At 40.1% G+C, this 25,852-nt stretch overlaps 1 protein-coding gene across 6 annotated transcripts in view; it reads left to right on the top strand.

Moving 5' to 3' along the window:
* Positions 1-25,852, top strand: part of ATM (ATM serine/threonine kinase) — a 121,898-nt gene that overhangs the window by 71,276 nt on the left and 24,770 nt on the right. For 5 of the 6 annotated variants that reach the window (XM_045895110.3, XM_064577496.1, XM_045895111.3 and 2 more), the window contains 16 exons: positions 106-238; positions 1,783-1,878; positions 3,829-4,000; positions 5,423-5,564; positions 6,611-6,787; positions 9,077-9,254; positions 12,620-12,707; positions 14,451-14,606; positions 17,528-17,615; positions 19,731-19,819; positions 19,919-20,021; positions 20,541-20,689; positions 22,090-22,194; positions 23,470-23,589; positions 24,601-24,835; positions 25,326-25,493. In XM_045895110.3, coding sequence (XP_045751066.1) covers positions 106-238; positions 1,783-1,878; positions 3,829-4,000; positions 5,423-5,564; positions 6,611-6,787; positions 9,077-9,254; positions 12,620-12,707; positions 14,451-14,606; positions 17,528-17,615; positions 19,731-19,819; positions 19,919-20,021; positions 20,541-20,689; positions 22,090-22,194; positions 23,470-23,589; positions 24,601-24,835; positions 25,326-25,493 — 2,199 coding nt within the window. Of the gene's footprint in view, positions 1-105; positions 239-1,782; positions 1,879-3,828; positions 4,001-5,422; positions 5,565-6,610; positions 6,788-9,076; positions 9,255-12,619; positions 12,708-14,450; positions 14,607-17,527; positions 17,616-19,730; positions 19,820-19,918; positions 20,022-20,540; positions 20,690-21,026; positions 21,162-22,089; positions 22,195-23,469; positions 23,590-24,600; positions 24,836-25,325; positions 25,494-25,852 lie in introns of those variants that run through there. The other variant, XM_045895112.3, reaches the window with a different exon arrangement.

The following is a 25,852-nucleotide window of genomic DNA, read 5'->3' as shown; positions in this document are numbered from 1 at the left end:
ATCAGTGTCTATAAAAGGCACTCATTTTTTTCTTTAAGTTTTATTTGATAGACTTCATACATGTACATAAAGCAAGTTACATTTTTAACTAATTTTCTCTTTTAGGAAATAAATCATTTTCTCTCCGTGAGTGTTTATGATGCACTTCCTTTGACAAGACTGGAAGGGTTGAAGGATCTCTGCAGACAGCTAGCTCAACATAAGGACCAGATGGTGGATCTCGTGAGAGCATCTCAGGGTACTGATGTTAATGACGTGGGTCATTTGTACCTCTTTCTTTTTGAAAGAGTCTTTTTATAAATTCTTGCTCTTTGTTCACTTGCTGTGGACTTACTTCAGGCTCTCAGCATGTAGTTCATCATTTCTCATCTCACCATAAAAGAGATTGTGGGTGGTCTCCTCACCTTGAATTAACCCCATTTTATCCGTCCTGTACACCTCTGCCAGAACGGTTTCTCTAAACCCAGACACGGTCGTGTTATTCTACTGCTTGAAAAGTTTTAACCACTTCCTACTGCCTGAAAGAAAGATTCGAATTCCTTGGAGCGAGGCATATGGGTAGTCTGTCTGTGCCTATTGCTCCAGCTTGTTTAAATAAAAGAAATGTATCCCACTTTAAGTCTCTTATGTATGTGCATATGTATAATCATGAATGTATATGTGTGTGTGTTTTTCTATATAAACACATATTTGTATATGTGTTTCTAGTTTTGTTTTTTTTTTACTTAAGAAAACATTAATTTTTATGTTAATTTGATTTGAGTTTAGGTTATTCTAGTATTGTATTTAGGGGAAATTTTTCCTATTTAAGTTTTGATTATCATCTTTTGCCCATTAATTTCCTATTTCCATTGTGGGTTTTTTTCCAGTAGTTATATTTTTTTTAAAGATTTTGTTTATTTATTTGAGAGAGAGAGAGTGAGCGATAGAGCACAAGCAGACAGAGAGGCAGGCAGAGGGAGAAGCAGGCTCCCTGCCGAGCAGGGAACCCGATGCGGGGCTCGATCCCAGGACCCCGGGATCATGACCTGAGCCGAAGGCAGACACTTAACCGACTGATCCGTTCAGGTGCCCCTCCAGTAGTTTTAAAAACTAAGTTTGGGCTTGATCATATGAGCTCCGAGTTTGGAGTGCATTTGTTCTGAGGTGTGTGTGTGTATAAAAGATGAATACCTCTTTCTTTTGTTCTTGTGTGTTTGGGTAATTCATTGGTGCAGACCTGTCTTGTCCAAAACAGACACTAGTTGTTTTTAGCTATTTAATTCAGTGAATTAAATTTAATGAAATTTAAAATTTAGTGTCTTCATCAGACTCGCGCGTGTCAGGTTCTCAGTAGTAACTGTGCTAGCGGCTGTCGTGGGACCGTGTACGTTGGAGAACGTTTCTGTCGTTGCGGAAAGTTCTGTCGGACTTTGCTGGTCTGGACTAAATCCAGGGGTTAAAGACCAGAGTGTGCTTCCAGGGTCTCTCGTCGGTTAATGTTGAGTGATTTTTGTGTCTTTCACTCTTCGTGATTTGCTGAGGTGTTGGCTAATTGGACATTCCTCGCTCTCTGTTGGCCAGATACTGCTTCGCTCTCACTTTTACATGGTTCTGTTTTATAAGAAAGTTCCGATACGTTCACGTTATGTTTTTTGACCTGCTTGTGATTTAAAACCTTGTTTCTAAAAAAACTTCATGAAAGTTTTCTAGTCAGATAATTTAATCTATAAACATATTGTAAAGAAACGTGTCTTCTCCGTTGTAGTTGAAACTATTTTTCCTAATCTAAACCGCCCCCAGAAAACCCGCAGGACGGCACGATGGTGAAGCTCATCGTCAGCCTGTTGCAGTTATGTGAGACGGCGGTGAGCCACACTGGAGAGAGAGAAGTTCTAGGTAAACTCTTCGGCTAAAGGAATATGAGCTTTTATGTTTGCATGGTCATCTCTGTTTTCAAATTCAGTAAGAGTTGGTAATTTGGGATAGTAGGGAAATGTGAGATGCTAGCTGAGGTATATTTATGTTCAGTTCAAGTGTCCCTAAGGAGCCTCCTTCCGTATTTTCCTTCCTTAAACATTTGCATAAAGTGCAAAGTTAGTGATTTACACATGTGCATCACTGTTCATTCAAAAACATCTTATAAATATTTAGGAAAGTCAGAAATAAATATTTGTACTGTTGAGTTGCAAATAAATTGACTTCTGATATATTTTGTAAATCTAACTGAGCAGTACTTAATCTTTTTTATAGGGCAGAGTAAGAATGAGGATTTGGAGGGCTAGGTGAATTAAACTCAGATATGAAAGCTGCATCCAAGCCCTTTCCTACCACCATTTGGGGCTATCCTAGTGTAAGGGAAATGGCCACCACACATCCCGCCTAGAAGAGGTGTTTAGACTTAGTGATCACAGGATGGAGACACTGATTGAAGTCACCTTGAGGTTGTCATGACAACATTGCTTCAAATAAGAAAAATAGGAGGAATAAGAGGTCCTTCACAGATTTTACTTCCATTCAGTGGAGTCGTTCTTGTCTTCTCAGCGGGAGCCTAGTAACTAGGGCACTCCTTTATTTTGTAAGTTCTTTTGCTGAAATATACTGTACATACAGAAAAGTACAGATATAAGTATGTAACTTGAAAGTTCTCACAAGCAGAAAATACCTGTGCACACCCAGACCAAGAAACAGAGCCTTACCAGCACCCTGGAAGTTTCCTTTGACCAAGGAATTCACGTATTTGTCCGTAGTTTAACTGTTTCTAGGGACAGACCTGATTTGCTCCAGGAGCCCTGAGTGGCTTTCCTGTGTAGCATAAAATCTTAGTATGGTTGTTCATCATTCTTAGTGGTGAAAGACGAAAAGCTTTCACGCCCAGGTCAGGAAGGAGACAAGGTTGCCTGCTTTCACCAGTGCTGGTCCAAGTTGTACTGGAAATAATAGCCAGAGCAGTGGAAGAAGAAGAAAAGTGAAAGCACCCAGATTGGAAAGAAAGAAGTAAAACTGTCTCTAGTCACAGATGACATGATCCTATTTCTAGAAAACCCCAGAGAATCTACAAGAAATCTACTGTAATAAAGCTAATAAATGAATTCAGCACAGTTGCAGGATATAGGATCCACACACAAAATTTAGTTGTGTTTCTCTACACCATCAGTGAACAATCTAAAGAGAAAATTTTGTTCCAGTTCCAGTTCTGTTTATCGTAGCATCTAGGAGAATCCAGTGCGTGGGGATAAGTTTAATCAAGGAAGTGAAAGACTTGTGCACGGTCTGTCAGAAGTGAGTCGCCAAGTACACCCCACACCCAAGGGGAGGGGAACTAGGGCTACACCTTTTGGAAGGAGAGCTATCAAAAAATTTATGGGTGTATTTTAATTCCCTCACGGCTGGGAAAGAGTGTGAAGGAGTTCTCTGGCAGGAACTGCTCTGTCTTCATCTGGATGGTGATAACACAGGTGGAAAAAAATGTGTGTGTAAATTTTCACTGAACTGAGTGTTTAAGGTTTATGTACTTTATGTATATAATACCTCAAAAATGTTTTAACAGTTTTAAAGTCTGTTGCTACATTCATATAGAAGCTGTGTTTAGACTTTCATGCTTACTATCTATATTCTGTTACTAATTTCTCTCTCCCGGATATGATTTTATAGGGAAAATATCTTTTGCCCACATGGATATATATAAAGAAAATGCTGCAATATTATAGTAGCTTCTTTATTCAGAATCTTTGGGAAGCCACTTAAATCTTGAGGGATGACAAAACATGATATTTTTTGTGGGGGAAAACTTGTTTTATGGGAGATCTTTTAGCTACAACTGTACTGAAAAGGAATTTCTAAATACAGAGGCTGTTGGAAGCTGCTTGGGAGAAGTGGGTCCTGTCGATTTCTCCACGATAGCTATACAGCACGGTAGAGATACATCTTCTACCAAGGCCCCTGAGTTATTTGAAGATAAAGAACTTCAGTGGACCTTCATAACGCTGACCTACCTGAACAACACGCTGGTAGAGGATTGGTGAGTATGGACTGAGCCTGTCTACCTGCTAGCACCTACTTCGTCTGACGTTCAGGGACGTTGATACTTTATGTAAATTAACGTCTCCTGAAACTGAAGCATCCTCCTTTACATTGCCATACTTTTCTCTTAATCTCAAGTATTTTAATAAAAATCATTGTATTTTTATTCATTGCCATAATCCCTGAAGCCCTACTGTGTGCCAGGCACTGGGTTCACTGATGAGCATACCAGACAAGGTCCTTGTTAAAATCTAGTGAGAGTAGCCTAAACAAACAATAAGAAAACCACCAGGTAGTTCGATACAGAACATAAAAATAGGAAAATTGCAAAAGCGGATGTTTTGGGCATTGGTCGAAATCAAAGGCACTGCTCTCATTGAGAGTATTTTGATCCTTTTAAGATAAGTCCTAGAGAAGAAGTGTCATAACTCCAAAGATCTTAAGCTAATCAGACAGGGTTTTCTTTTGCCCCCTGATTCTTTATGCCAAACAAAATTGCAACAGATTCTATCCTAATTTCAGCTTGGTAGCTATGAGATTACTTTTGCTTGCTTTCTTTGCCCCCTACCCCCCTGCAGTGATTAGTAACTCAGGTTTACTAAAGGAGTATTAAAAATGGTTGATAATTTTGGCATTGATGCTGTAGAATTTTGATTATAGAATTTTTTTTAAGATTTCATTTATTTGAGAGAGAGAGTGAGTGAAAGAGAGAGAACACAAGCGGGGAGGGGCAGAGGGAGAGGGAGAAGCAGACTCCCTGTTGAGCAGGAAGCCTGACATGGGGCTCAATTTCAGGACCCTGAGATCATGACCTGAGCCAAACACAGACTCTTAACCGACTGAGCCACCCAGGCGCCCCTAGAATTTTTATTTAGAGGTAAAATTTCCTAATGTAAAAACTGCCTGATGCAGTTAACCTTTACGCTCTATAGTTGAACAACACAGGTTTGAACTGCCTGTGTCCACTTACATGTGGGCTTTTTTCGGTAAATACAGTATAGTACTGTAAATGTATTTTCTCTCCCATATGATATTCTTCAGAACATTTTCTGGGTGTTACACGCAAACAATGAATCATGGATCACTACATCAAAAACTAATGATGTAATGTATGGTGACTAACATAATAAATTTCTTTTCTCTAGATTATTTTGTTGTAAAAATACAGTATGTAACACATATAAGTATGTGTTCACTATGGTGTCTGTACGTCTCCCTGTCAGGCTATTCGTGGTTAAGTTTTGGGGGAGTCAGGATTTATACACAGGTTTTGACTGTGTGGGCATCAGTGCTCCTAACTTGTTCAAGAGTCAACCTGTAATATAAATTTAAAATTTTAGATTTAAATTTTTTATTGGGGGTTTCATATTCATCAGTAGTTGAATATACTTCATAAGCATCTGAATTACATGTTTTTCAGTGTCAAAGTGCGATCAGCTGCTGTTACCTGTTTGAAAAGCATTTTAGCCACAAAGACTGGACATAGTTTCTGGGAGATTTATAAGACGACACCTGATCCCATGCTGATCTATCTACAGCCTTTTAGAACATCAAAAAAAAAGGTCTCTCAAATAATAAATGTTTATTGAATACCCACTATATCTGGAACAGTTCTGTTTGCTGTGAGATACGAATATCAAGTTGCCTAAATAGTATTATACTAACATTAAACCTTTCTTAGAAGTAATTCCAACTGTACTTGAATCCAGGGCACTTCTGTTTTTAATTAGAGCAGTGTGGAAAAGTTGAGATAGAAAGCTGATTGATTTGGAGGATAGGAGGAGTTCTTAATGATAGGCCTTTCTTCTTAGGAGTAGAAAACCCTTACATCGATCCCATGAAATCCACTGATGTTGGGTGTGGTTTGTAGGTAATGTGCAATAAGCAAGTGTTTATTTCCATAGGAAGTTAAAGTATCACAGCCCCCTAGTGAAATATAAGATGACCTATAGATTTCTCCCTTCCCTTTTTCCACTTGAATATCATAATCACGTTTGACTGAAAGGACTCTGAAGGATATTTAAGAACTCTTGCTTCTCTTTTAGTCTAAGCATTCCTCTTTAATATTTTCTTTTCCTAAAGCAAATGGGAGTTAAACAGAATTTTCACCAAATTAACTTCAGGACATATACCCATCGTCGTACTAGTCTCTTTAATATATCATAAATATAATTTTGGTCTTAGTGAAATTACTGGTAATATAAACTATTAATAAAACCAGTAATGTGTAAAACACCAGTAATATAATCTGTTTTAACATTTTGAAACATTTTGAAATCAATTCCTTGTGGTAGACTTGGACTGGTTTCGTCCATGAGACCAGTGAGGCAGAGAGTTTGTGATGTGTATAATATGCTACTCGTGAGCTGAGAGTAGAGCTCAAGGATCCTGCTGTGCAGACCAGTAATTTTTTATCATACCACTTGGCCTTCCGTATAAACATAAGTGTATTTTAATTTTAAGAGTTACCCATTGCCTCCAGTATTATTTTTAACTCTGCTTAGTTTGGTTTGGAAACAGATTTATGCCTAGATATTTGTTCTGTGCCGGAAAGATAAAATGTATTTCTAATGACCTTACTCACGGGTTTTGACTATTTTCTTTCTAGTTTTTGGAAGTCCCCAGACTGGACAAAGAAAGTCCTTTAGAAGGCCTGGATGATATGAGCCTGTGGATTCCTCAAAGTGAAAATCATGACGTTTGGATAAAGAGGCTGACTTGTGCTTTTTTGGATAGCGGAGGCACAAAAAGTGAAATTCTTCAACTATTAAAGCCAATGTGTGAAGTAAGAAGATTAGTTAGTCTGCCTTAATCCCTTACTACCTATGCTTTTTGTATTTGAGCCTTCTCGTAGTAGTTTCCTTCGGTTGTCCTGATACATTTGGGTTCCATGTAGTTTCCTTCGGTTGTCCTGATACATTTGGGTTCCATGTCCGTATTTATGGCCTTCTCTCTGAACAGTGTGGTGGTTGTGCACGTCATGTCCATGAAGTATCACCTTGCTCAGCTGTTGGGAATCCATCAAACACGGCATCTTTGTGTAGCTAGAGCTTTGTGTGGTTGGTTTCGGCTGTGGGGTAGCTACGTACTGGATGAGCTCTAAAGGGTGCCTTGAATAATTTGTTACTAACCATAGTTAAAATACTGATGATTGTAAATTACTTACATTAACCAAAAGTCTGCTTTTAAAAATTTTTTTAAGGTCATTGTCGTTTACTTTCCCTAGTATACTTTCTTAAGAAAAAGAGGTAGCAGTTAACATTGCTTTTTTATTTTTGTTTATTTTTTTAAAGATTTATTATTATTATTATTATTTATTAGAGAGCGAGAGAGACTGAGTAAGCACTCTCTTTCTCTCCCTTCCCACAGAGGGGGGGAGAGAGAATTCCAAGCAGACGCCATGCTGAGCTTGGAGCCCAACGCAGGTTCCATCTCATGACCCCAACCTGAACCAAAACAAAGGGTTGGATGTTTAACTGATTGTACCGCCCAGGCAGCCCTGCTTTTTTATTTTTGGAGGTCTAATACAGTTTATTTCAATAAAGGTCTATACCAAATCAAATAAAATTTACACACTTTTATCAAGTATGCCATCCAAAACAGTATAATATGATGATGCTCTAAGACTTTAATGTTAACCTAATTTATATTGTACCATCAAGCACGATTCAGTGACAGTGTGAAAACAAAACATCTGACTGGTTCAAACATCTACCAGTTAAAAGTAACTAACTGATAGACAATGGCATGGATGGAGCTAGAGGGTATGCTAAGTGAAATAAGTCAGTCAGAGAAAGATAAATACCATATAATTTCACTCATACGTGGAATTTAAGAAACAAAACAGATGAACGTAGGGGAAGGGGGGAAAAGAAAGAGAGGGAAACAAACCCTAAGAGACTTTTCACAATAGAGAACAGACGAGGGTTGATAGAGGACCTGGGTGGGGAATGGGTTAGACAGGTGATGGGCATGAAGGAGGGCACTTGGAATGAGCCCGGGGTGTTGTATGTAAGTGATGAATCACTGAATTCTACTCCTGAAACCAATTTTACCATATATGTTAACTAACTAGAATTTAAGTAAAAACTTGAAATAAAAAAACAAAACTGATGGAGTATTTTGATAAAGTGCTCTCATTGAAAGCAGTTTAAAAGGCAGGACTTGCTTCTACAGAAGAAGTGTTGCAGTGAAGAAATGGTCACACTCTCTGCATTACTACCTTGTGCTTGTGCTAAGTCAGCTCAGTGACGGCCTAGACACCGCACATTTCCCGTTAGTGAGCATGGCTAAGGTTTTTTTTATAAAGTTCTGACTTTGCGCCACAAGATAAAATGTTCCAAATACACATACACACCACACCCCGATTCCAAATTCCTTAAATTCTTTCTTTCTAAAACTGCCATTTGATTTGTCTTTAGTTTAAAAAGAAAAAAATGTGCATTTAGTCATCTGTCGTCTGTTTTGTGCATGTAGTATATGATAAATACATGAAGGGAGAACCTTGACAAAAATAAGGTTGAGTACTGTTTTGATGTACCACAAGTATTGAAGTACTTTTCTACACTTTGGAGTATATCACAAATAAGTACCCAAATTGTATACTCAAATTGGAGTTTATTAAAATAATAAACATTTGAACATGACTGTTGCAGCTTTTTACTGAGTGTAGAGAATACAAAAATCAGATTTTCAGCTTTTCTCTTAAACTTTGATTCCCCATTTTCCTTTATATCAAATTAGAAAACTGTGTGTTATTAGTAGCACTTTGCAGCAGTTGTGACATATAATTTCATTTGTAAGCATTATCCTATTTCATTATGTGCATATGGCCTAGATTGGAAATGGACAGTTGTGTAACACGATGCTTCACATCGAAACATAGGTTACTTTGATTTTTCTTAAGCACTGCCTTGGTACATGCATTTTGTGTGTGTTTTAGAGATACACTGAGTTCATGACAGATTCATCTATCATTTTTCTTCTAAGTCTAATATGCCAGTAACAAGGAATGAAAGTGTTCAATAGATTATTTTCACTCAGACTGTTGACTTGATGTGTTTGTATGTTCCAGGTGAAAACTGACTTTTGTCAGACTGTGCTTCCATACTTGATTCATGATATTTTACTCCAAGATACAGATGAATCATGGAGAAATCTGCTTTCTGCACACATTCAGGGATTTTTCACTAACTGTTTCAGACACTCCTTACCAACGAGCCGATCCACGACCCCTGCAAATTTGGATTCAGGTATTCTGTTAAATTCCTAGCATTTATACTGTTAACTTCTCAGTTCTAGAGAAAGGTGTGTTTGAATCCCTTCAGGATGCTTTATTGGCTTAATTCTGTAACCTCTAAGAATTTATTTTCTCATCATCATGAAAGTTGTAGTCTGTTTTCAGTGAGATAATATATGTAAAGCACCTAGGGTAATACTTGATGTGTAGTACGCCCTCAGGGAATTTTGGCTACTAATAGTGGAGCAACTGACTGAGCCCTCAGTGTGTGTCCGGCACTGAGCTCGGCGCTGGCACCCGGGATACGAAGAGGACACCCTACGTTCCCCGCCGTGGGAAAAGAAGACAGATAAATGCAAGCAAATATCACGGGTCCTGTATTGGAAGATAGGTTGAAATTTTATGGTAAAGATCTGGCCAACTCATTTTTTTAAAATAACCCTTTGTATTACAAAATATTTATTGTGGAAAATAATAGAGAAATGAGCATAAATTTAAAAATTAAGTTGCCTGTAATCCTATGACCTGGGATAACTGCGGTTAACATTTGGTATATATCCTTGGTTTTTTTTTTTTTTTTTTTAAAGATTTTATTTATTTGACAGAGAGACACAGCGAGAGAGGGAACACAAGCAGGGGGAGTGGCAGAGGGAGAAGCAGGCTTCCCGCTGAGCAGGGAGCCCGATGTAGGGCTCGATCCCAGGACTCTGGGATCGTGACCTGAGCCGAAGGCAGATGTTTAATGACTGAGCCACCCAGGCGCCCTGCAGTAATTTTTTTTAAGATTTATTTATTTATTTATTTGACACAGAGAGAGACAGGGAGAGAGGGAACACAGCAGGGGGAGTGGGAGAGGGAGAAGCAGGCTTCCCACTGAGCAGGGAGCCCAATGCGGGGCTTGATCCCAGAACCCTGGGATCATGACCTGAGCCAAAGGCAGACGCTTAACGACTGAGCCACCCAGGCGCCCATATCCTTGGATTTTTTTTTAACAATAGCAACAACAACAACAAAAAAACCCAAAACAAAACAACCCCCCAGAAAAACCCAAAATAGATTATACTTTATTTACTTAAATAACCGCATTTCTTTTTATGCTTTGTAATTAATATTTCCCACGGTAAGAGCTTATAGCAGGAGGACTTCCATGAGGAGCAGGAATAGTGTATTGTGTGTATCCATAATACTTACACGCATACTGAAGGGCTCATTGTGGGTCAGTTTTTCAAACCTAAAATAAAGGAAGAAAATTCACAAATCTATAATGTTAACTTGTTGTCTTTAGTGTTATTAACATAATTATGTGCAAACATAAAACCAGGTACAAATTCACTTAGTGTACTTGAGACTAGTACAGTTCTAAAACAAGTATTGATTTGTGTGCTGTTTCGCTGCAACTAAATTGCCCTTTCCCAATCTTGACTACGGTTCCTGTCACTTTGGCGTATGTTGTGATCACACGATTCTCCCAGTCATTTCTTTCTGGACTGCTGAAACCTCTGTTCGACGTGACCGTGGTGTCTTGTAGACCTCACTTTGCTCTGTTCTATGTTTTTTTGTTTTTGTTTTTTTTTTTAAGATTTATTTATTTATTCATTTGACAGAGACAGAGATAGCGAGAGCAGGAACACAAGCAGAGGGAGTGGGAGAGGGAGAAGCAGGCTTCCCGCGGAGCAGGGAGCCCGATGCGGGGCTCGATCCCAGGACCCTGGGATCGTGACCTTAGCCGAAGGCAGACGCTTAACGACTGAGCCACCCAGGCGCCCCACTCTGTTCTATGTTTTAAGTAGTTTTTCTCCATTGACAGCACTTACACATCTCCCGTTTGAAATCATATAATTATAAACATAGACACGGAAGCTCATTCTGTGTTCCTAGTAGATGATAACTTGGTCTCGTAAATAATCCGAAATATGCTTACGTGAATTTTCTTTAGATTATCAAAATGAAATACGTGAAATAAAAATTCTCGCAGAGACTTTGCAATCTAAACTATATATCCTGTCCTTAATTTGGGAAATGAGGTATAAGTGGTTCAATTACCAGTAAGCATTTAAACTTTAAATATTAAAATAATTTAAAGTCATATTAAAAACAATTTTTATTACCAAGTTTAATATAATCACTGCCTGTGATGACCTGGCAGTTTATTGTCATGAACATGGCCAAGACTTTTTTTCATGTTTATCATATATACGTACATTTTTATGCTGTCTCCATTCATAGGTAAAAATAGCCTGTTTTATTTTACCTCTGTGTAAAGTGCCAATATCTATAAGGCTGTAAATGAAAATTTAAATTTCACATGTAAAATTCAGTGGTTTAAAAGGAAGTAGCTTCCGATTTCTATCAGATTAAATGGTTTATCTTTTCTAATGTCTGTCAGTCTCCTGCCTTCCCTTGAATGTCTCCTATGCATCCCGGACTCACTTCTCCAAAGTAAACTTACCATCTTCATCCCCTTCCCTTGGCCTACTTCTTTAATGTCTTCAGTGAATGGCACTCAGTTGCCCAAGCCAGAGAACCTCTCTCCCGTGTCCCTCTGATGGCCAGATCCTGCCAGTTTCTGTGGTAAATAATGTGAGTCCATCTGTTCCTCGCTTGCCCCCATGTCCTTACCGCCTTTTCAGCCCTGTGGTTCGGCACAGCTGATCCTCTTTCACTAAATTCTTGTTTGGCCGTCTCAGGTAGTGTGACTGTTGCCTGGGACGCTGTTACTCTTCTGTGAGATACCACTTTTTCTGTGAAACTTTTCTTGTTCAGATCAGGCTCCTTTTGGTAAGCCTGTCCGTGCCGTCCACCTTCCCGGTCCTAGCACTCAGCATTTGTGTAATTGGTGAGCTCGGTGAGCACAGCAGTTGTCTGGCGTATTCAGGGTTGTATCCCGAGCGCCTGGTACAGGAAAGATCCTCGATAAGTATTTAATGAATCAGTGAATTAGTCCCCTTCAGAAATAAGATGCAAATAGTAATTAAATTCTCAGTTTTATTTATTTTTTTTAAGATTTTATTTGTTAGAAAGAGAGAGAGAGAGAGCATGAGCAGGGGGTGGGGCAGAGGGAGAGGGAGAAAGAGGCTCCCTGCTGAGCCAAGAACCTGATGTGGGGCTCGATCCCAGGACCCCAGGATCATGACCTGAGCCAAAGGCGAAGGCTTCAATGATTGAGCCATCCAGGCAGCCCTAAGCACAGTAGTTTATTTTAAAAGAAAAAGAAATGCCGTTAAATTCTACTTCTCCATTCGTATTTATTAAGAACCAGTTTTGTGCCCGGTTACTGCCTACGAAACTCTATAGCCTAGAGGGTGACAGACACATGGAGGGAGGAATGTGCGAAAGCAAGTCTGTCCGGGACTAAGGAGAGCTCTCTGTCTTTGTCAGAGTCAGACCACCTGTTCCGATGCTGTGTGGATAAAAAATCACAGAGAACAATGCTTGCTGTTGTGGACTACATGAGGAGACAAAAGAGGTAACGGAGGGAATATTGCTGCTTGAGTCTGGGGATTTAGAAGTGTAGCTTGTGAATTTTGATTTTAAAATTAAATTTTAAATTTTGCTGGTTGAATTTTAACACCATTATTTTAGGTGCAGCTGCTGCAAGGTGCTGTATTTAATTTGTGTAATGCTTAGATCTTCTTGAAATAATCCGTATTCAGGGTGGCACTGTGTTAAGTCAGTGTCAGGAACTTCGTAAGATAAGAGTTGCTGACTGTGACTCACGGTCCTCAAAATGCATGGTTCTGTATAATCTGCTGTGGCAGTGTATATTTTCTTGATTGTGATAAATTGTTTTATGGTATAGTATCTTGTTCCTCTTATTCCTCATGAGATTTTTAACAGTGAGTGCAGGCATTGCTAGAGGTCATGGTCAGATCGATCCATACTGCTCCCGAGTTGACCAGGGTTGTGAGGAAACAGTGTCGTCGGCCTGTAACTTGAGGAGGTAGGAATTGGTAGGCTGCTGCTGGCCGTGGTTGGTAAAGAGTGGGAAGGAGGTGGGAGGAAAACGAAAAATCCCTGTGTGCGTTTACATCTGTATCCTCCTCATCCATCCCACTCACGTTTACATCTGTATCCTCCTCATCCATCCCACTCCACTCTTAGGAAAAGAAATGTTAGGTCTTTCAGCGTCTTTGTTGCCAGTTAGAAAGTTACTGATTGACTTTCTTGGTTACCAGATCCTCTTCTGAGAAAGCCCACAGAAACTTTAACTGTAGCTGGAATCCTCTTTCCTTGGTGTGGGGAGGCACTTTCACCTTGGAATCATTCAGTGCAGATTTATCCGAGGTGGAGTGGTGTTGACATGGGCAGGCCTTGGAGAAGATAAAAGTTCTTTGTCTTCAGTTCTCATTCTGAATAGGCCTCAAAGAAGAGTTTGAGAGAATATGAGTGGAACACAGGGTGTAAGGACCTGAGTTCAAGTCCAGGTCCGGTACTTGGGAGCTGTGTGATCTCTGAAATGCAGGTTCCCCAGTAGCTGCAGTGAAGTGTTAGCACCTGATTCATCACCCTGATAAGCATCGTTGAATCATTGCAACGACTGTTGCTGACGTGTACTGTCCCCGGGCTCTCCAAGTGAGGAAACTGAGGCTCAAGAAGGGAAGTTGCTGCAGATGGTACAGCTTGCAGTGCGGGCTCAGCGGGTTGAGCCAGGTTGTGCCCTCCTCTGAAACCAGCACTCCTAACCGCTCCCCTGTCGTAGCTCACATACGATGTTGGCTTTGGAGAAGGTGGTGTCTCTGGTCCCTTCCAATCCTGACCTACAGTTACCACAGAAGATTTTGATTGAGTGACTTAGAAAATGAACTGCAATAGGAGAAACGTGTAATTGCGCCTTAGCAGAAACAGTATTTTCATTTAGTTGGCCACTTGAAAAGATTTGTGTAGGTGTTACTCGCTGCTCTGTGCAGCCCACGCTTAGCCTATGGTCCACGGACCCCTTGATGGAGGTCAAGTATGAACCCCACATTTGTATGAGCCGATGACCCACCGCCTTTGTGGTTTGCGATCCACAAGGGGTCAGAGGTAGGGCTCTTCAGCCAGGCTGAGAATGGGACAGCTCTGTATTGGGGGGACACGCGGGTCCGGGTGATTTGAATGTAATATTCTTTTTCACCAGAGCTCGATACCACTGTATTCTATTTGAGCATGTTTTCTCTTGATAGTGAAGTTGAAGAAACGGACATGACTGCATGTTAACATTTTTCTTTAGACCTTCCTTAGGAACAGTTTTCGATGATGCTTTCTGGCTGGAGTTGAATTACCTAGAGGTTGCCAAGGTCGCTCAGTCTTGTGCTGCTCACTTTACGGCATTGCTCTATGCAGAGATCTACGCAGATAAGAAAAGCATGGAAGACCAGGACAAAAGGTAATGGGATTCAGCCCTTTGGTTTTTTAAGTCTGTGTTGACATTGTTTCGGTTAAGGTAAAAATAGTTTGTTTTGCTCCTGCTCTCCCATTTAAAACACATCTTAGATAGAAGTTTCCTGTCTTTAAAAGTAAAATGATAATATTTTAAAAGAAAGAAATAATTATGCTCTGAAATAAAATAGAGATGTTTATTACTTAAGAACTGTAGACATTCTCCAGACAGCAAGCTCCTGAGGGACAGAGACCACAGTTACTTTTCTCTGTATTCCCCACAGCAGGTAGCATTGGGAACTTAATGCAGTGATCACAGTTTCACGTGGTTGAATGATTCCCTGATTTCAGTGAAATTAGTTTCACCACCAGTACCCCAGCTTATTCAAGATCCATTTTACTTGTTGACTATAAAGTAATGTAACTGATTTTTTTCTGTGACTAAATCACTTTGATTACTTTGCTGTCTACCTGGATTTCTACTGATTTAATTAGCTTTTCCTCTGAGTTAGAACTCTTGTAAGAGTCGAATGGGTGTTTCCTAGATCATAGTGGAAAAGAAAAAACAGCAAGGTTAAAGAGTGGAAAATATGCACTGTATTATCCCAACTGCCCTCCTCGGATTTTATTCATTTGACGTAGCCTAGTGTTTATTTTTGTTGTTAGCTTTGTTTTCCAACCACAGAGCCATTCATATTACAGAATTGAAATAAAAAAGATGTATAATGTTGCTACATTTCTCACACTTGTGACTTAGAGTTTCTGCTTTGGATTGTCCTTAAGCTGGCAGCACTGTGGTTCTTAGACTGTGGAAAACCAGGAGCCAGAATTCAGATCCTACTCCAAACATAAATTAGTGTGCCTGGACTGATTGTTAACTCTCTGGCTTGGTATTTAATTTCTACCTTTCAACTGAAAACAAAAATCTACAATATGTAGATACTGTGTGTAACATGTAATTGATATGTTCACCATCATTATAGACTTTCTGTGAAGACAGTTCTGTAATGTAATGAGTAAGAAATTGATTATTGCTTATTCTTAGAGACTTAAAATTTGAGTCAGGGTCTGCATAGTAATTATGATCTGAATGTGTTTCAGTGTCTTGGTTTTATAGTAGAGTATTTCTTACTAACCAGGAGTGAATAACTGAGCTCTTCGATGAGTGTAAATAAGATCATAATTTGTAGGTAGGTGATTGTATAGAATTTGGCACATTTTTGCAAAATTACTTGTTTAATAAGCAGGAGGGCCTGGATTTTTATTTTGGTTAACTTTAGGAACAAGTCCCTGACACATATGGCTTGCTGTTTGCTTTAACAGTTCGGTTTTGATTCCCCCCGCCCCCCCGCCCCAGGTGCCTGATGGCAGAGGGAGGGCAGACAGAGAGACAAGCTTGATGGAGGGTAGGGAATGCTAGTTTTCTTCAGTGACTCCGATAGGTGCCCTGCAGTTTGATTTGTTAACTTGCTCTTGAGAACAGATGAAATTTTCAAGAAATTTTTTAGAAAGAAATCCAAAACTCCCTCAGACTGATTTAGACCAGAGGTGTTAGCTCACAGCCTCAGTGGTTTCAGTGTTCCTGCTCCGGGAGGCGGGGACTGCGGGGCCTGGCCACGCGCTTAGCCTGGGCACTTACAGCCTTGCGCTGACAAAGTCCTCACTCCAGGACTGTCTCCCCCACTGTCCAGATTGCTCCTCTGGAAACTGACTTCTTCTCCATGACTTGCCAGTAAGGAACCTGTATGTAGTGTCTGCACAGAAAGTCGGATGTTGCCAGTACGGTTCTGTCAGTCAGCACTCTGTGTCCCTCTCCAGGGGCTCAGTGTTACCTCGTGCTTACGGATGCTGTTTTTATCAGACGAGTACGAACCCATAAATACAGTTCACTTTTCCTCATTTTTGAGCTTTAGCATGAATTATATGTGGACTTTTCCACAACTTGTTTTTCTGCTCAGTGTTTCTGTGAGCTTTATCTCTGTGTGTGGCTGTAGTTCATTAATTTGTCCCTACCGCTTCATGTTCCACGCGAGGACACACCACAGTTCATTGGCTCATTCCCTGGTTAATGATCTGTGTCTCAGTGTGAAGTTACTGGGTTGCCGGGTGTGCAGAATTTCAACCGTATTAACATGGTGCCCCGTTGTTTTTTAACATGGTTATACCAGTTTGCATCCTTCTCAGAAATGTAGTTCATGAGGAAGTAGATCAGTAGACAACCTTACATTTAAGGAAGGCAGCCGATAGGTAATATAGAGGTACTATCCCTGATGATAAGATTTATTTTACACTTTGGATTATTATTGTCATAAACAGTTCGTAGGTGGCATGATTTCTGAGTTGATAGTACTTACGGGACTGAATGTCCTATATATAATATAAATGCATGGCTTAAAGCTAAGGCCTTGGAGTCCACAAACTTGAGTTTTCATCCTGTCGCTTGTTAGTTTTATAATCTTGGGTGTAGGTGGATCCCACTGATGCACTTCTTTCTCAACACTTAGTATTATCAGACTTCTTGATTTTTGCCAATTTATCAGGTGGTAAGTGGTGTCTCAGTGTGGTCTTAATTTGTGTGCCTGTGATTATTAATGAGGTTGAACTTCGGGTAAAACTACTGACAGAACATTTAGGAATTTGGGAGCATCTATTTTTAAGCAGGCCTGGCTCTGTAAATAAGTTTATTTTAGCATTTGGCCTTCCCATATGTCAGACTGTCATTAAAATTTGATTCTCCTTCGAAAAATTAATACTCAGAATTTTTTTTCCACTCTAGGTGTAAGTTATATTGCATTTTAAAGTATAAATGGTTCATTATGTTTTATCTGTGATCTTGGTTAGTTTTTCCCATCCAAGTCTATATTGTATATATTAACAAGCTTCAAAATAGTATATTCTCATTAAAAGAAGTGCTCTTGTTACAAACAGAAGTTTTACGTTTGAAGAATCAAGCCAGAGTACAGCTATTTCTAGTTTGAGTGAAAAAAGTAAAGAAGAAACTGGAATAAGTTTACAGGTAAATATTATAGAGATCTTATTGGTGATACTGTTTATTTTATATTTTGGATTATTATTTTGTTACAGAGATTATAGAGATGTCATTTGATTTTCAAACTGACATTACTTTTTGGACTGTCATGTAAGTTCCTGGTTTGGGGGAAGGTTAGGCCTTGGAGTAGCGGACAGACTTGAGTTCTCATTCGGACTCTGCCACTTAGTTGTAAAAGCTTGCACAAAATTACTTACCCTTTCCGACCTTGAGTTCCTTCATCTGAAAGTTGGAAGGAAAACTACCTGTCTCACAGGGTGAATTTATAATACATGTTTTCTGCCACAGTGGCCTGTTCATTTTCTTTATAGCATTTAACATTTATAATCATATATTCATTTGTTTACTTGTTTATTGTATGTCACATCTCAGGGCAGATGGCTTCTTCTCTAAATCTCTTAATATCCGTCCTCACTGAATTTCTTTGGTCAGCTTATTCCTCTGAAATGACGGTTTCAGCCTTTGGACTTTGCTTAAACCCCTGGCTATCTCTCCTGCTTTTGCCCCACTTTGGGTGTGGAGCCTATTTAAGAAAAAATAAAATCATTTCCTTTCAGACTAACACAAAATCATTTCCCTCTGTTTCATCCTTTCTGGCCTCCCTTCCCTGAGGGCTGGCCGGACCTTGTGAAGTGTCTTCTGTCTCTGTTTCCTCTCCTTCCTGGCTCCTGCCTAAAGCAGCACTTGCTAATGTCCCCCCCCCCCCCCCCCCCGCCCCGAACTTCACGTGACTAGTGGGGGGGGGCCGCCTTCCCTTCAGCACCCTCCCTGATGTTTCATTAACACTTAGAACCCTCAGCCTCGCCTTGTGTGAAGTGTGTTCTCTCTACTGGTTGATCCCATTCTCCTTTCTCTTTTCCCTTTTCGCTTTTTTATAGTCTTACCCTCTTTTACTGAGTTTTTAGAGTATTTCCTGTGTGTCAGACACTGTACTAGGCTTGGGTACTGAATGAATAACACCAAGGGCTCAGTTTCATGTTCATGAATGTCAACAGTTTAATTAGAAGTATAAAATTATGCCAGTATCAGTGAATTTGTACATAGTAAATATTTCCCAGAGCAAGCACCGTTAAGGCACTTAAAGTGCTTGACTGGTTTTCTATGCAAAAGTTTCTAGCTTTTTCATTTTTCTCTTTTCTTTTTCTTTTTCATTTTTTTTTTCTTAAGTAGGCTCCACGCCCAACATGGAGCCCAGTGCAGGGCTTGAACTCATGACCCAGAGATCAAGACCTGAGCTGAGACCAAGAGTTGCATGCTTAACTGACTGAGCCACCCAGACGCCCCAGTTTTCCATTGTTTTCGATTTTATTTTACTGAGATGGTTTTTAAACGGAATCAATTTTGTGCAAACTTTACAACAAAGATTTGAGTCAGTAAGCACTTCTTTATCCATGCCACATTTTACCAATTGTAACATAATGCATTTTTGAGGTTTTTTTCAAAGAAAAACTCGTGACCTTTATTTTTACTACATTCAGTTTTCACGAGTCAGACTTTGCAGACGTCATTTTTCCCTGCATAGTTTTAGCTGTTGATAGGATTGTTTTTGTTTTCTTTCTTTTTTTTTTTTAAATTCAGGGTTTTTTGTGGATCCATACAAATTTTAGGATTGTTTGTTCTAGCTCTGTGAAAAATGCTATAGTATTTTGATGGAGATTGCATTTCATGGTTTTAAGATTTTATTTTTAAGTAATCTCTAAACCCAGCGTGGGGCTCAAACTCATGACCCTGAGATCAGGAGTCACACGCTCCTCTGACTGAGCCCACCAGGCGCCCCTATTTGTTTTTGTTTTTATGATTATTTTTGTCTGTGTTAAAAGCCTGGTAGATTGGGATTGATTTCTTATATAATTCATGAAATTGTGAGCAGTTCTTTTCAAGGAGTCATTTGTTCTGTTCTTTGGGATCAATTTGTTGTGTTGCTGATTCAAAACTTTATATTTCAGCATCACTGTCCTTTACTTTTGTAACATAGCACTTAGAGTTAGGAGATACGTGTTGGTAATGATAAAAGTTCCAGTTTGCTAAATTCATAAAGTGATATTTTTCCCTCTCCAATGTTTGTTGCTGCTGTGTTTTTAGGATCTGCTCTTAGAAATCTACAGAAGTATAGGAGAGCCCGATAGTCTGTATGGCTGTGGTGGAGGGAAACTGTTACAGCCCCTCACTAGGTAAACCGCACGTTTCTAGATAATGCTGTCGTAATCCTGTCTGTGAAGGACCTCCACGAATGTGGAACTCAAAGGTATTTTGGAAATCTTCCATTACAGACTACGAACATACGAACATGAAGCAATGTGGGGGAAAGCCCTGGTGACGTACGACCTTGAGACGGCCATCTCTTCAGCAACCCGCCAGGCGGGGATAATTCAGGTGAGCTATTTTCTGCCCTGGAGAAGCACTGCTGGCCTCGTGCTGAGCTGATTTCAGTCAGTGGAGACACACTAGACATGAGAACGTTCCCTGCTCTTCAGACATTGGGCTCAAAACCCAGGGGGACACACAGCTGAATCGGGCAGGTCATTGACCTCAAAGAGAGTATAGATTTGTTGATCGTAGTCTTGTTGGCCGACAGCAGAAGACATTTCTTCACAGTGTCCAGTGTGCCACGTGGTGGGTGTGTCTCACGTAAACCGTTCCTCGTGGTCTGCGTTCGAGTCGGCCCGGGCGTGGTCTGTGCTGCTGGCCGGTGTTCTGTAGCCTTCTTCCCTCACAGGGCAGATTCGTGGGAGCGCCCTCTTTGTTCCTGGGGGGAACATACTAAACAGTATTGGGGGATTTCCAGTGATGTGTTGTGAAAGTTACTTTTTGTGTTCGATTGCTATTTTTTGTGTCTCTAGTTCTGCTACCTTTGAGTACTGAATTTTTTTTTTTTTTTACACTCCTGCTTAGGCCTTGCAGAATCTGGGACTCTGCCATATTCTTTCTGTCTATTTAAAAGGATTAGACCATGAAAATAAGGAGTGGTGTGCCGAGCTGCAGGAGCTCTGGTACCAAGCAGCGTGGAGGAACATGCAGTGGGGCCACTGCCCTTCTGTCAAGTAAGAAGAACTCGGGCGCTTTTTCCCGCCATTTCTCGAGTCGTATGCAGTGAGCTGTTCCTCATTGCACTCCCTCCCTGAGTGTCACGGGGGTTGGGGGTTTCATGTGTTGTAGACGCTGCAGTTGTAGGTACGCCTACATGGCTTAAATGGGATAGCAGGAAGCAGTGACTCTGTGGGGCTTGGATTTCACCCTCTTCTTAGTTAGGGTAACTCCACTCCCACCCCCAAGATACTCTTGAAAATAGAAATCTAAAACGTATTTGCTCATGAGAGTCTTTTTGTTTATAAATCCAAAGAAAAATATAGTCCTTTCCCTTCCCACACCCTGCTGCAGACTCTTGAGTTAGTCACCACTTTACTGGCTGGATGGTTCACAGAAGACTGCTTATCTTTACTGATAAAATATCTCCCTCTGTAAAAACTGCTAAACCAGGAACACAGCAAGATACCGTTTATAACCTATATCATAATATCACCGTTTCTGAAAGGAAAGCCAAACACCTAATCCGGTAAAAGATTTTGCTTTTATGTAAAAAGTCTTATGATAACATAAACACCAAAAAAATGAAATCATATGAATTATATGTTGAATTACCTTCATTGAAAAAAATTTCATTAATTGAAGTGTCTTTCAAATTTCAAACTATTAGATTGCTATAAAATTAGAGATACGCTTTCATATTTTTACAGCATTTTACTGGAGGAGCTTATTTTTGTCACCTCTGTAAATCAGCATAGACCGTTCTTCCCATTGCCAGCTGCATTTCGGGCATGTAGGCTTTCTCTGTGTTCTTCCTGCAGGCCAAGCTGTTTCCGCCTCAAGGCCTTATAGGCATCCTGTTTTTTCCCCTGTTCCATGTGTATAGAATCTGTCATTCAGATTCTAGTTTAACAGGGCCACATCTGAGACCTGTGCTGCCCACCCATCCAAAGTAGCCACCCAGGCGTTCCGGTACCCTCTTCTAATTTGCCGCACGTCCCTCATCACTGTCCAGTATTTTTTTATTTATTGTCCATCTTCTCCAAATCACAGCGTAAACTCCAGGAGGATGATGACCCTATCTGACTTGTCCACTCACAGACCCCTGCCTCTGGAAACGTGCCTAGCACCTGGCATACAGTTGGTGTTCACAGAGGCAATAAATGAGAATGTAGCATAGTTAGAATCAGGCAAAATATCTGAGAAATTTACTTTTTTCTGCTTGAATAATTTAAATGATCCACAAAATTCTTTGTATTTCTTGCCAAAATTCCTAAAAATGCATTTTTTAAATGGAGAAGTTGTAATTTTAGTTGTCAGATTTTGGTTTTTTTAGTGAAACTATTTATACATGTATATTTTAGGATTCTTTGTTTATAATTACATTTTTTCCTTTTATGTTTTAATTATCTCACAGCAAAGGAATAGAAGGAACCAGTTACCATGAATCATTGTACAATGCTCTGCAGTCTCTGAGAGATAGAGAATTCTCCACATTTTACGAAAGTCTCAGATATGCCAGGTATTATAAAATGAGTTACTATATCTTAGCATTTAATGTCATGGCTTCTTTTCTGAAAGCCTGATGAATAATTTCAGTGTGAGGATTTGCACTGGTGAAGGGATAAGGACTTGCTGGCTTTGGTCTGCCTGTTTCTTTGTCATTGCCATCCTCCCAGAAACGAAGTTCCCTGTGTGATGAATCATGCCAGTCACGTGGACACTTGAGCAGCACAGATTGGGGGGGGAGGGGGGTGCAAAATCCTTTGACTAACAACTTCATAGCTGCTGTACATCTGAGAAATAAGCACTGGGATGTGGTTTTTCTTCCACAGGAAGGTTTTAGTAGGAACTGTGGGTGTGCTCATCTTAACAGTTGTTTTCCGTATCTTGAAAAGGGATTCTGTGTGTTCCAAATGTTTTATATTAGCGAATTCTTTAATGCATATATGTCAAATACACATATATATGTATAGTACTAACAGAACCTTTCTGTGTTTTGTTTTAGATGTAGCAGCATGCTCATATGTTAGGTACTTACATAAATTGTTACATTTTTTTATATATATAGTAACTTTTTATTTGTTCATGTGGTTCAAATCTGTTTTTTCCTTTAAAAAAAAAAACAACTCCCTTTGGGACCATGTCAGCTCTTTATGCAGGACCTTCAAGAACGTCTTGTTGATTCCCACCTCTCTCTCCATTTCCTGGACCTCTGTGGCCCAACGGTTTTAATCTTGTCTCCTCTAATAGTTGTGTGGCATTTACCTCTCAGCATTAGTGTTCCTTCTGTAAAGTGGTGACTCACGGTCAGGGTTTACCGATACTTGGGCTAGTTGTGAGGCACAGATGAGATCATGCACAAGAAGGTACTTAACTATAACAGACTAAACACACATAACACACTGGTTTTTATTTAATAGTAGTTAGTGACCTATTAAATCCTGTATTTTATTACAGAAATATCTGCTACCATTTCAGGGCTTATTACGTGCTGTTCATTTTGTCAGGCTCTTTGCTTACGTACTCTCTAAGCTTCAAAATAATTCTGAAAGTGGGAAAAACGTAGGAATCCAGTAACGTGGCCTGGGTTAGCAGCCCGGAGTGGGAGATCCAGGGTGAACTCTCAGTCTGAGTGATGACTCCATGCCCGCCACATTTTGCTGCTGCATGCGAATGTCAGGAGCATTTGGTTACCAGCAGAGCCAGTGAGAAGAACTCTTTACAAGCAGATTTGAGCTTCTATCTTTCTGAAAACCTCTTAGTGTCCCACGTATCTTGTATTTTCTGCCTCCAGGGTGAAAGAAGTGGAAGAGCTATGCAAGGGGGGCCTCGAGTCTGTGTACTCTCTCTACCCCACACTCAGCAGGCTGCAGGCCATCGGCGAGCTTGAGAACATCGGGGAGCTGTTCTCCAGGTATGTGGTTCGGACGACTTTGTAATGAACTCTCAAGTGCAGCTCTGCTGTTTTCTCTCTGCAGTGACTTACAAAACAAGAAAAGAGGCTGTCAGTAGGTTTGTTTCTTTTATCAAGATATGTCGATTAGCCTCATGAGCTGTGCTGTTAGTAAAAGAAGCATTTTCAAAAATATTTATTGTAAAAATACAAGTTTTTGGAATTTAACATCATTGTGCTTTCTTCTTCACAGCTCTTCCCCTCTCGTACCCCAGATAAAATTGTTTTTTTCTGGTTGTTTGCCAGAGCGCATGGTACGCCATTCTTTTGTAGCCCTGTGTTGGATCAGTGTCGTTCTAGGTGTCCTCTGCTGTGCTGTCCTAGAAGCTTCCGGAAGTAGCTGTCATTTCCTAGTCCTCCCTTTGTCATCTTCTTCCTGTTCCTGCTTCCTCTCGATTCCTGTCAGTGCAGGGGTCCTGAAGGATCGGACAGTACTTCTTCGTGTGGACTTTTCATGTAAACTAGTTGTACAGTATGCATTTTCTCTTCTTTTAATAAATAATGTTTGCCAGGTGCCAGTATTTCTCTCAATGAATTGTGATTTCTTTAACAACTGTAATTATGCATAGAGTCATCCCCTGTGCATAGTTGGGCAGAGTAGAAATTAATGAGTTCACTTCATTTCCTTGCTGACATGTCTGCTTTTGCCACAGGGAGCGCTGGAGCAGGACTTGGGGGTGTAGGTGTTTTGTGTGACAGGCCTGATGAATGCCTTCTCTTTTCAGAAGAATATATACTTAGAAATGCTGCTTTTTGTGAGGTTGAAGAGCATTTTTAAGAAAATCCTGAAAAATGTTCATCGTCTGTAGCTCCTGTGTTTTGTAGCTTTCTAAACTTTGGTCCTTCTTTCAAATTTCTAGTGTCGTTACTGCAAAAACCCTTTGTATTATATCTTAAATATAGAACCTGCACAATAGGGATTTTGTTTTCTTCTTTCCCTTGCTTACGTGAATTCTGTGATTGTGCTTTCAGATCAGGCACGGACAGGCATCCCTCTGAAGTTTATGCTAAGTGGCGGAAACACTCCCAGCTTCTCAAAGACAGTGATTTCAGTTTTCAGGAGCCCATCATGGCTCTCCGCACGGTCATTTTGGAGATCCTGTTGGAAAAGGAAATGGAGAACTCCCAGAGAGAATGTTTTAGGGACATTCTCACCAAGCACCTTGTAGAACTCTCCATACTAGCCCGAACTGTCGAGAACACTCAGGTAATAGGATTCAAAACTGTGTCGTCTCACCCCGTGGCCTTTCCTTTTATGACAGAAAATGGAAAGCATGAGTAAAACAGAAATGTCATTGAGAAACAGATTGCTATAAAAATATTGTTCATAATTATTCAAGATTTCCCATTTTGGCATCAGACCTGAGTTTAAGCCTTGGACAGGGACTTACCTTCTCTAAGCCTGTTTTCTGGTTCTAAAATGATAAGATACCTAACTTACTATATCGATAACAGTTCAGTGATGGTATACAGTGTGCATATGCACACATACACGTACATACATATGCTTGTATGTAAATACGTACTTACGAGAAAAACAGGCAGCTGTGGGGCTGGGGGAGGCAGGTAGAGATGTGCTTAAGACGGTCCGGACACATAGTTGTCAATGGATGCTGGTTACCGCTGTCCTGATGATTATTCACGGTAGTGGTAGTAATAGTAAAAGTCTTTATTCCTGTATGTCCTTTTCATTTCAGCTCCCTGAAAGGGCAATATTTCAAATTAAACAGTATAATGCAGCTAGTTGTGGAGTCTCTGAGTGGCAGCTGGAGGAAGCACAAGTATTCTGGGCAAAGAAGGAGCAGAGTCTTGCCCTGAGCATCCTCAAGCAAATGATCAAGAAGCTGGACGCCAGTTGTGCAGAGGTTCACTTTGTTTCATTGGCTGAATTAATTCCTGTTATAAAAAAGCTACTGTGCTTTAAAATATTCTTAATAAAGCCACAGTGAAGTTACTGGTCCATGAACAGGAAACTGTAAAAAAGGAGCCTGGGAAATTCGTATTTGTAAAAGAAGTCTAGAAAATACTCATTTTTTTCTATTTGCAGTAATTCTATCAGTCCAACTTGTGGTAGATTGACTTGATTTATCCCAATGTTAAGCCTTTTTTTTTTTTTTACCTTTACATAAAATTGGAGAAGAATGTGTGGGAAACAGACATGAAAGAGCTGCTCTAGGCACAGGCGGGGTGGGGAGAAAGAGCTACTGTAAGTTTGAAACAAATA

Source organism: Mirounga angustirostris, unplaced genomic scaffold, assembly GCF_029215605.1.
Source record: "Mirounga angustirostris isolate CCGP_5_RB_7025 unplaced genomic scaffold, mMirAng1.0.hap1 SCAF_13, whole genome shotgun sequence".
Lineage (NCBI taxonomy): Eukaryota > Metazoa > Chordata > Mammalia > Carnivora > Phocidae > Mirounga > Mirounga angustirostris.
This window is presented reverse-complemented; position numbering and strand designations above follow the sequence as displayed.